This window comes from Fopius arisanus, unplaced genomic scaffold (genome assembly GCF_000806365.1).
Source record: "Fopius arisanus strain USDA-PBARC FA_bdor unplaced genomic scaffold, ASM80636v1 scaffold00050, whole genome shotgun sequence".
Taxonomy (NCBI): Eukaryota; Metazoa; Arthropoda; class Insecta; order Hymenoptera; family Braconidae; genus Fopius; species Fopius arisanus.
Genome location: NW_011887789.1, coordinates 775,459 through 786,617, shown reverse-complemented (window position 1 = coordinate 786,617; position 11,159 = coordinate 775,459). Strand labels below are relative to the sequence as shown.

The following is an 11,159-nucleotide window of genomic DNA, read 5'->3' as shown; positions in this document are numbered from 1 at the left end:
ATGCCGGGATTGAACCCGGGCCGCCGGCGTGCCAGTCGAGCACGTTACCACTAGGCCAACGCGCTTATTTAAATTTATAAATTCATTAGTGGTATATATTCAACATATTGAATAATTTTTTTCATTGAAATTCCACAAGATGTGGTTTCCCCCTTCCGCACATCCTGCAGTCGGCTTAATTTCAGTTAAAAAAACAAAAAACAAAAAGCATTCATGCCGCAGAAAATAAAATTCACCCCGTCGACTTGATGAACACCCCAGCAGTGCGTGTTGCGCCCTCCCTCTCTTGGGGTGCAGTACTACGATGCCGTTGGAGTCACTCAAATCCCCAGAACTGAACCTCTACTTTAGCCAATCCTCTTTGGACCTGATGGTGTGGCAGTCAGCTGTTCTCCCCGCTTAGTTGTCGGATCGGGTGGGTCGAGAGCATCCAACACTGGCCAACGCAAAGTAGCACTCCATCACGTGAGGGACAATGGTTTTGACGAATATCCAGTAGACGAGCATCCTAGTGGTTATTATCCATCAAATTACCGTTGTTTTTCGAGCAAAGGGTCTGAAAGATCCATTGGTTCCACCCTCATCGCCATCCGGAGCTATTTCACAGACAGGTAATTATCAAATATAAATTTTCATGGTTGACGCATTTCAACGCCCGTTTGTAATTATGGCAGGGAATATCCAAACGAAGTTACCTGACACACGTCGTAGACGAGATAGTATCTCTACGTTCGGAGCAATTTCGTTAGGAAAATTTCCTTTATTGTTATTGATTTTTTTTGCCTTGTCTCGGTTTTCCCCTCTCGGCCGACTATTGATTTTCTCTGGTTTGTGACCAGTCGCGACGGTGACGGCGGCAAATACAGACGTCAGGCGTCTGACGAAAAAATTAATTAATTCCCCCGGGAAATTCACGGGGGAAAATGGATTTTCCCGTGAATTTATCGGGCTGTCAGAACTTGAAGTTCTATTCGTTCTACTGAAAGTCTGGATGAAACAATTTTATTTCGAATATCCTCGTATCCCAAGCCTCAGGCTCTTCTATGGGTCACGTGAAAAGCGCGCCTTATTACGTAATTTTAATTCAAGAGAGAGACATCCATTTGCCACGCCCCCGCTCCAATGTTTTGTGTTTTCTTTTTGTTAATTGTGTTTTAGAATGGAAAAATTAGAGTGAGTGCATAAAGTTCTACAATTTTATTAAACTTTTAGCGAAACTTTAATTTTCATTTAAGAAATAGAATTGAATGCTAGGAAAATTAGTGAAAATGTTTTATCGGGTGTCGAAATCACGTGTCCTTTGGAAAACAGAGATTGAATTACAAATCCTCTCCTTCACTGAATTTTCCAGATCTGATAGGACCTGTCTCCACCCACAATGACGGAATACTGGTTGATATCTGCCCCTGGGGACAAGACATGTCAGCAAACGTGGGAAACAATGAACAATCTCACGTCCAAGCAAAATTCCTTATCCTTAAACTACAAATTCCACATCCCCGACCTAAAAGTCGGTACCCTGGATCAATTGGTAGGATTATCTGATGATCTGGGTAAACTCGATGCCTTTGTCGAACAAGTAACCCGCAAAGTTGCTGCCTACTTGGGTGAAGTACTAGAGGATCAGAGAGACAAATTGCACGAGAATTTGATGGCCAACAATAGTGAGTACTCCAACATCTCTTTATTTCGGTTCAACCATTCGTCTTGATTCTTTCTGGTTGTATAGTCATAGAATTCTAGTGCATGCGGGAGTCTGGAATTGCACGACAACACCATAACTAGATTAATCATCTAATTTATGATTCAGGAATGAATTATTTAACGAATAAAAGAAAAAAATAGTGGAGAAGCAAAAAAAATCCAGACTCCCTCAGTAATGACCATTTGTATGACGTATTAAACCTCTTATCACTGAAGTTTCACTGATTAGGGAATGTCACTGATGAATACTATACACAATACACGACAAGCACACTGAATTTGAAATTCATTTATCATTAACTTGATGGGGAGGGTGACATTCAGAACATCAATGTTATCACCATTATTTTTTGACGATTTCTCTTTATTTTTCCCTTGAACAAATTAACAGGAATTAATTCCATCCAGAGCTGGTATTATTACCTGAATCCTCTCCTTGTACTTCCTGTTAACGGAAATTACTGATTTCGATTTTTACCGCGTGTGGTGATGACCATTGAGAGTATGTTTCACTGATCGAAATTTCCTCGTAATATCACAAAACTAATTTATTACTCCTCACTCTGAAGAGCACCAATTTTTTATCTGAGAGGTATCATGAATTTACAGAAAAATTACTGCTAGGTTTTTTTGATGAAGAAATAATTTTTGAGATGATGATTGATTTTTCTCTCAGTGGATCTTTGTGGTGTACAAAAATCATTCTGATGATCAATACGAGTGATATTTCTCCAGCGAAATATGTCTCGAATGTTTGGACACCCTATCGGATATACAACGTAAAGATCTGACTAGCCAAGTGGTTAAAAAAAAAATACAAAAATTTCTGTGATACATTCTATTGAATTTATTTTTGGAACTCTGCAATAATTCCAATGAAGTTCTATAAGAATTCGAATAACAACTTCATTTCTTTCTTCTCCGCAATTTCTTCATAGAACAGAAAATAAATGATGAATTTTTCAACAACATTCCAATAAATTTGAATTCCAACAATGTTGGTTATAGGATAAGAGAATTATTGCGATATCCAATAAAGGTTCAGCAGAACTTGTCATAGAAGAATCAGTGTTCTATGGGTTTTAATAACGCGTGTTATAACGATGTACTTAAATTTCACAATTTCTTTCAATCTATTCCTGACTAACTGCACTCCAACAAAGGGGGTATTACTTGTACTTGTAATGTTGCTTCGCTTGCTTCATTTATTCTTTATTTCGACCACATTAACCCTCCTCCCTCTACCTTACTTATTGTTTCATTGATGAAATGCTCGAACACGCGCACCGCCCGAAATATGGAAAAACAAAAATGTCAATAGCGTGGATAAATGTCTGCCCGCGATAAACTCGAGTCGTAACGAAGGAATGATTTTCAGTCATTGGAAGGACCACACGATTAACTGATCAATGACAGATCAATGACAGATCATAATAATAAAATGTCGATGAGCTAGGAGTTGCTTGGGTTACTGTGGTCACCAAGCTAGGAGTAGCCACTGTTATAGGTTTCTTTCGATTGAATTTCATGATTTGTTTGGTTGACTATTAATTTTATTATTTATTATAAGTATTGGCTGTTTGCGTTGCACCGTACAATTCTCATTTGCAGCCTTTTTGCTCGTTCATTTATTTCAAATAGAACAACATACAAAGAACAATGAAGAAGATTGAATAAACAATTTTATTTTTCGTTTGAATTAGTCAAGACTTGTATAATTTCACATCACATGAGTATTTTCTTTTGGTTTTGATTGGCACCACAGAGTATTCAACAAAATTGTTATTTCGAGTGATTGGCTGTTGATTCGGAAACTGTTTGTTTTTGGTTTTAGATGATTTGAGTGATGTACAGATCATAGACGTTATGATTAACTATAAAGTTAAATACTCATGTTCTCAAATTGATGTTCTTCTTTTATTGTATTATCTTTGGTTGAGTTATGGTCGGCGTTGTCGTTAGGCGTTTTTGCATAGGAAGCAAGAGAAGTTTAGTTGACGATGAGAGCATATCGAATAAAGATATTATGGATAATGTGAGGGTTTGGAGCAGAATCTTAGAGTAAGAAAAAATATAAGAATAAAAAAGAAAAAGAACGGGAGACGATTCTGGGAATGGGTTATAATGGATAGGTCAAACATCAGTGGATGACGGTGAGAACACGAGCCTTGAGGGGGGTCCGGACACCCCACCAAACACCCCAGTAACACCATCACACAAGAGCTTGAGGGATCAGCAACAACACAAGCCCTGGAAGGAAGTGGAGAGTAGTGAGAGAGAGCCAGCACCGAGCTTAGGTCAGCACCATGAACGTCATTACAGCCAATGCCTTCATAGTCATTCCAATCATTACAATCATCACGAGACCCAGAATCATAACTCCAGTGCCGACAAGAAATTAACGATAAACCACGCTGGTGATAATCGTACGCAGAATGAATCATCGATATACTCGTGTTACAATGCACATTGGTGCGCTGCTTCTGCTCCTTCATCACCATCGCCAACTCCAACACCCACAAGTCCGTCCCAATCCTTCTCATCACATTGCAGTAGCGATGAGGATAAAACGAGACGACGTGGCTCACGCTGTCATCGAAAAGTTCGTAAATTACGTCGTACAACGTCATCAAGCTCCAAGTCATATGCCGATGACACTGACAACAGTTACGATGAGGAACATAGCGAAGATCAAGAACAAGAGCAAGACGATTGTGGCATACTGCCTAATCCAGGTACCCATCCCCACCAACTGCCTCGAGACAAATACCGATTGGATACACACCCAAAAACCTATCTTTCATTTTTACACGTGTCAAACCATTTCATGGATATTGCCAATTCTTTAAATTGTTCGATATTTTAAGTGGTACTTCTGACAAATAGAAATTCCTAATGGGATTCCCAGGAATTTATCCATAATCTTCCGAGACGATCATGCATTCATTTCCTCACACTTTCAGACTTCTAATACAATTTTTATTATTCTTATTGTTCAAATGATAAAATTTTATGGAGTTGATTACCCCAATATTCGAATGAATAAGCACTTGAAAAATTACACCTCATGAAAAAATCCCAATCAATTATCATTCCTTGAATTCCTCAATGACATTAAGTACAAAATGAAAAACAGTTCCAATAGAATTTCTATCGAGTTCCACCATAAAATCACCACAACTTCAAGAATGCTTTATCCATTTATTTCTTTGATACGTGTGTTCATCCGATTAATCATCCAGACATTTTATTCTCCAATTGTATTGACATCCTCGTACGCTCCTAGCCATTCATCATCTCACTGTTTATTATCAATGATCTCCTGTTGTTAAATAATATTCAGATATTGCCATGAATTTTATTTTTTTTCAAAGGAGTCAAGTGATGGCAATCTGATGTGAGTTATCCGAAGTATCATTGATCGGTTTCGTTTTATTGGATTAGGAAAATTGGGGGGAGAAACTGATGCGCGGCAGACATTGAATCACCGAAGCGTACATGTGGTTTAGATTTTTTTAAAAATTCATTATTGTTGTCATGGGGGTTTTTACAGCATCGAATTGAGGGCTTGTGGGCTTCCATGATGCTTTGCCTACCGTAATCATGGTTTTTCTCACTAGTTTTTCGCCGATCTAAACGCCGAATCGACTGTGAACACTGGCGAGCAGCTCATATTTATTGATTATTTATAATTATTATCTTATTATTTAAATCCCACTCTGTGCACACATCCAATGCATATTTCGATAATACATTCCTTCACGCTTTCTGCTTTTATTTTTCAGTTATTGATTCCGTTTTGTATCGAGAGTCGAGTCATGTTCGGTTTAATGGATAATCATGAAAGTCTGTGGGAAGAATCGAAATCCTCAGCAGTGGCTATTGCAAATATCAACTCCATGTGATTGTAGGAACTGGCAGGGCAACAGTTTTATTTTTATTCAATTATACACTACACTAAAAACAAGGGGTAATCCCCTGGATTATTACAGAATTCAATTTTCATACATGCAGGGAAAAAATATTGAACATTTTACACACAGGAAAACGATTTCTTTTCTCAAAGAGATGTCACTCTATTGTAGGGACTCTCAGGTGAATTTTTGGAATTGACACATCTTAGAATTCAGGGTAAAGTCTCTGGAAATTTAATAATAGATTTTTGTATCTGAAAAAAAATTTTTATCATTACAATTCCGTTGAATCCACGGCAACAACTGATAAATCGAAGGAGTCATTTCATTTGCTGGAACTTCTGCCCATAACTTTCCATTAGCCGAGTTCTAGAATAAAGTGACAGCTGAAAATGAGAAATCGTCATTCTCTGTGTGATTCATCGCTACAAAAACAGCACAAACACATGTTCAATGAGCAACTTAGAAACCGATGGAATGCTACCTTTAAGTGCATGAGATACTTCAGAAAATTGATAAGTGCAGTTAATGTTTTGCACGATAGAGTTTCGATTAATAGATAATTCATAGGGGGGTAATCGAGGTGTAACAAGTTGATTCAATTACTCTCAAATGCTCTACTGTCCCCATATCCTCATAATCAATGACCCCATATTTGCTTTGAACTGTTGTGCTGCTTGGCTTGAGACATAACGTTGCTTAAATTCAAGATAAAATCCATACCTCAATTAATAGGGATAGGGCTTTGTGAGATTATTCATCAATAACAGAAGTATTGAACCTTTAAATAATGATAATAATAATTGTCAGCAATTGGCATGGACCTGAGTGAATTAGCAAGTTTCATCAACTTTCGCCATCATGAAATATTGATAGAAATGCTAGTGTTGATTAGATAAATGAAAAATCGTATTCCATTGACAGTGCAATTCATTAAATTGGCACTAACACGATACGGCGGGTCACGATTTCATCACCTTGCATGTTTATTTATTTATTTTTTTTTAACTCCTTGTTAATTATATGAGAATTAGGTATAAGGAGGGTGTAAACAGCTAATCCACGGTTGTTAAGATATTCCATGGATTTTTCACGATGACAGGTGACTTGCCGTCTTACATTACTCGTTTTCAATGGGACATGGCTAAGTATCCGATTAAGCAGTCATTGAGGAATATTGCTGATATCATTAGCAAGCAAGTTGGACAGATTGATTCCGATTTGAAGACCAAGTCGACGGCGTATAATAATCTTAAAGGAAGCCTCTCCAATCTCGAAAAGAAGCAAACGTAATTAGTCACGCAAGTTACTCTCCTCAATTCAAGTACTTTCAATATTTTTCAAATGGCAAAAGTATTTGGATATCCTCAATCACTCTCTGGGCCAGTCAAATGAATTAATATTGCTTTTCGTAGCGGAAGTTTACTAACTCGCAATCTCGCTGATCTCGTGAAGAAAGAGCACTTTATCCTGGATAGCGAGTACCTCTCAACTCTTCTCGTAATCGTTCCAAAATCCAACTTCCAAGAGTGGAATGCTATATACGAGAAGCTCACAGACATGATTGTACCTCGGAGCAGCCAAATGATTACCCAGGACTCGGAATACGGTCTCTTCACGGTGACACTTTTCAAGAAAGTCGCTGAGGAGTTTAAACTCCACGCGCGCGAGAAGAAATTCATCGTTCGTGATTTTACGTACAACGAGGAGGAACTCGCAGCTGGGAAAAATGAGATCACCAAACTGGTGACTGATAAGAAAAAACAATTTGGACCTCTTGTTCGCTGGCTAAAAGTCAATTTCAGCGAGTGCTTTTGCGCATGGATTCACGTCAAAGCCCTCCGGGTTTTCGTGGAGTCCGTTCTGAGGTACGTTTATTTTTTTTCAACCATGGATAATATATTATTAAATATAATACAAAGTTCTTTTTATTTTATTTATATATTTCATTCGATCGCAGATATGGATTGCCTGTAAATTTCCAAGCAATTCTTCTGCACCCGAATAAGAAAAATACCAAGAGATTGAGGGATGTGCTTAATCAGTTGTACGCGCACTTGGACTCGTCCGCATCGGGGGCGGGCGGTGGTAATCAAGATGTAAGAAAATTAATTCAATCAACTACTAGAAATGGAATTTATGGAATTTCTCATAAATTAATAAATCCTTTCCTAGTCACGAGTAATTTTTTAATAAATCATCAGTAAGAGTATTTAAATAATTTTTTGATTTCAGAGTATGGATATTCCTGGACTGGGTTTCGGTCAGAACGAGTACTATCCCTACGTCTATTACAAAATAAACGTCGATATGGTTGACAATAAGGTTTAAGGAATTAAAAAGAACACTGTGTCAATATTAACGTCCTCTAGGCGCACATGCTACTATTATTTCCTCCTTTAATTCGTCTGTCATTGAGTCTCACGTTGCAGGTGCGTGAGACAGAAATAATTGTCATTTGAGTGGAGATCATACGATTTATTTGAATTTCCGCGTAATTTTTGAGGATAGACACCTGCGATTTCCAGCATTGTAGTAATTAAAGATAATTCCAATCGGATCATGTTGGCATATTAATTCGACAGAGGGAACAGCATTGTAAATAATTATCACAAGATTCATGCGGAATTACTAAAACACTTGAAAATAATGGACGTTAAATTAAAATCCGATCCTGGTTTGATCGGTATTTTTACAATGTATTCCAGCTCCTCATTATTCTGTTCAATTCCTGGTTTTAATCGAGTTCAGAGAGAAAACTATTCTATTGTAAGATTTATGAATGTTAAAATTGTTTGAATGGCGTTTTGAATTAGTATTATGAGGCGTGAGGAAGTTATTTAAACAATTACGATGAGAATCGCACTAGGAATAGTTTTCCAAGTGATTTTCCGGTCACCATCGTTTCTGGAAATTTTATGAGTGACGAAATACTAGGAATTGTATTGCAATGTCGAGAGGTTCGGTTATCATTCAGTATTTTTTTACGACAACGAGAAACACTCAGACTTTTGAAATGATAATCATTTCTGCAATAACCACTTCATTTAGGGAAGAATACAATGGGAGAATCTCGTTAGAAAAATAGAAATTTTTTGGCTTTCTTCTGTGAGAGATAAAAATGAAAAGAATTTCGCATGTGTTCCTCTCCCCTATTTTCATAAAGACACCATGCGAAGAGCCTCAGACGCAGCTGCGAGTGTGACAAAACGCCGAGATGAACTTGTATATTGTAGATACAAATTGGTTATGCGATTGTTCAGATCCACTGTACATCGATTATCAAATAAACTGTAAAGGTATGAATAAATATCCCGTTCCGTTATACTGTGAAAATATTTTATTGCAGTGAAAACAAGTGTAACCTGTGCAGATGCACAAAGAGCGAAAAATTCTTGTCTTTTTTCTGCTTGTAACAAATGATTTTCCTTTGAAAAAGGATTTTTTCTCTCTGTGTGGATTATATAAATTGCGATTGTTGATATTTCTAGATTTATTCTAGATGAGACATGTTAGGAATGAAAGCAATACTGATTAATTTAATCAATTCAGAAGTGCGAAGAAATCTGACGCAGATGAACAATCGGATGATCAATCATTCAATTCTTTGACACATTTGCCTTGTCGATCACATCCTGGAAAGAAAGAAGCTGTTGATTGAACTTGAATGGCAGAAAAAGTGAGTAGTAATACCTTCAAATCATTAATATGTTGATCCCAATCCATGTTTCCAATAATTTCAATAGCTTTGACGAGCAAATTCTTTACTTTCCATGCATTTTCCTTGAAAACTGACATTACGCTAGTTGCAGACACAAATTCCTCGGGTTCTCGCCAAGAATCATAATCCGTTGCGATGGCAACGGCTGCGTAGAGAAGACCAGCCTCTTTCGCAAGACATACCTGTGCAAAGAAAAGTACGCAAAATAAATAAAATGAAAAAACTTCAAAATCATCTAAGAAATTTGAGAGAATACCTCAGGGCAGGTGGTCATGTTGATCAAGTCACCTCCCCACAACCTCCAGGTCTTGCTCTCTGCCCTGGAGGAAAACCTCGGCCCTTCGATAGCGACTATAGTGCCCCCCTTCTTGACATCCAAACCGAGTGTCTGGGCTGCAAGCAACAGGCTGTCAGCGGTTGCTGGATGAAATGATGGTTCCATTGGGACATGACGCACTCCGCCGAACTTTGCGGATGTGCCATCGAAGAAAGTCCCGTCTCGTTTTGTAGTGCAGTCTATAAAGTTGTCGGGGATCACTAGCTGTCCAGGTCCAATCGAGGCTGAAAGAGATCCACAGGCAGTCGAGGCCAGGATATGGGTGCAGCCCAGATTTTTCAGGGCTTCCACATTTCCCCGGTAATTCACGTTCGTTGGAGACACTGTGTGACCCACTCCATGCCTGAGTAAATGGTCGGGAAAAATAAAGTGGTGACTTGAAATTCCCATTTTCAAATGCATTTGTGAATATTTTATGAGAATGATAATTGATGTTTCAAACGTTCACATGAGAACGCATCGTTCGGCTCACCGCCTATGAGATTTTTCTACATGCTCTTCACCATCGCACTTTACAGTCCGTGATTTTTTTGTTAAAAGAAATTATTACCTAAATATCAAGGCCACTGGAATGTTTGAAACCGTTCCTTGATAAATATCGCTGCTGGGGTAACCAAAATCTGAGATAACGTTCTCTCGTTCGATTACCTTACTATCAATCAGGAAATTTTTGGCAAAATCGTCCAGCCCAGATCCCCCAATTATTCCAATCTGTGGGAATAACGAATTAAAAGTCGATTTCAAAATTCAAGATGATAAAAGCAAAATATTTAAATTAAATTTCTTCAGAAGCATTCCCTCTAGGTAATTTCGGCCATTTCCGTTACGATTTTTGAAATGAAATATTTCTCCACCGGACGTAATTCCCAGTTGTTAAATATTACGAATAGGCATCATTTCACTGAAAAAGCCGGAATAATATAATGGGGGAAATGAAACTACCGGAGGGGCAGTGCAGTTACCGTAAAATTTGTAACTCAGTTGTTGAATTTCATTGTCGGTCAACGTGATCATTTTAACCAATGGAAGATTCCATTGAAATGCATCCAAAAAAATTATGAGAACCCCATAAATTTGGTACTTCAGTAATGTCAAAGAAAATTTCATTTGAAAGGTCCATGACAGTGGAGATCAACAGGCGTTCTTTGTGAATAGTCATTATTACTTTATTTTTGAAGTGAAAGTCGTGTACCTTGATTTTATGTGTGCCCATTGCTGTTGCTGAAAATAATGCAGGAGTTTTTTCGATTACAAGAAAATCACTCTGTCCAGAGAATAAAATCGTTGAGAACTACACGAGAGGTAAGGTTCAATGATAAATGATTATGCAATATTCACTAATCTGATGCTGTGTGTAGGTTCGAACATCTCAGAAAAATTTATGCTGGCTACACTAGCGCCGCCTACTGATAATTTTTTACATCAATTTCTGCGCATATTATTCATTTCATCTATTTGTTTAATTTTTTATATCTTGATTGAA

General features: G+C 37.7%; 2 protein-coding genes across 3 annotated transcripts; one reads left to right on the top strand and one right to left on the bottom strand.

Moving 5' to 3' along the window:
• The first annotated feature begins 376 nt into the window (after window positions 1-376).
• Window positions 377-8,943, top strand: Vha44 (V-type proton ATPase subunit Vha44). Of its 2 annotated transcripts, none has more exons than XM_011306931.1 (6): window positions 377-611; window positions 1,352-1,664; window positions 6,721-6,907; window positions 7,034-7,486; window positions 7,579-7,717; window positions 7,854-8,943. In XM_011306931.1, exons 2-6 carry the CDS (start codon window positions 1,379-1,381, stop codon window positions 7,947-7,949), a joined length of 1,161 nt encoding a protein of 386 aa, XP_011305233.1. In that variant the 5' UTR covers window positions 377-611; window positions 1,352-1,378; the 3' UTR covers window positions 7,950-8,943. The 2 variants fall into 2 exon arrangements, with proteins under 2 accessions (XP_011305233.1, XP_011305235.1); XM_011306933.1 differs by lacking the exon at window positions 377-611 and adding an exon at window positions 839-1,173.
• Window positions 8,610-11,069, bottom strand: Mtap (Methylthioadenosine phosphorylase). The gene is made up of 5 exons (XM_011306934.1): window positions 10,869-11,069; window positions 10,227-10,387; window positions 9,596-10,019; window positions 9,312-9,521; window positions 8,610-9,253 (listed from the first exon to the last, which is right to left on the bottom strand). Exons 1-5 carry the CDS (start codon window positions 10,887-10,889, stop codon window positions 9,218-9,220), a joined length of 852 nt encoding a protein of 283 aa, XP_011305236.1. The 5' UTR covers window positions 10,890-11,069; the 3' UTR covers window positions 8,610-9,217.
• Window positions 11,070-11,159: the final 90 nt, after the last annotated feature.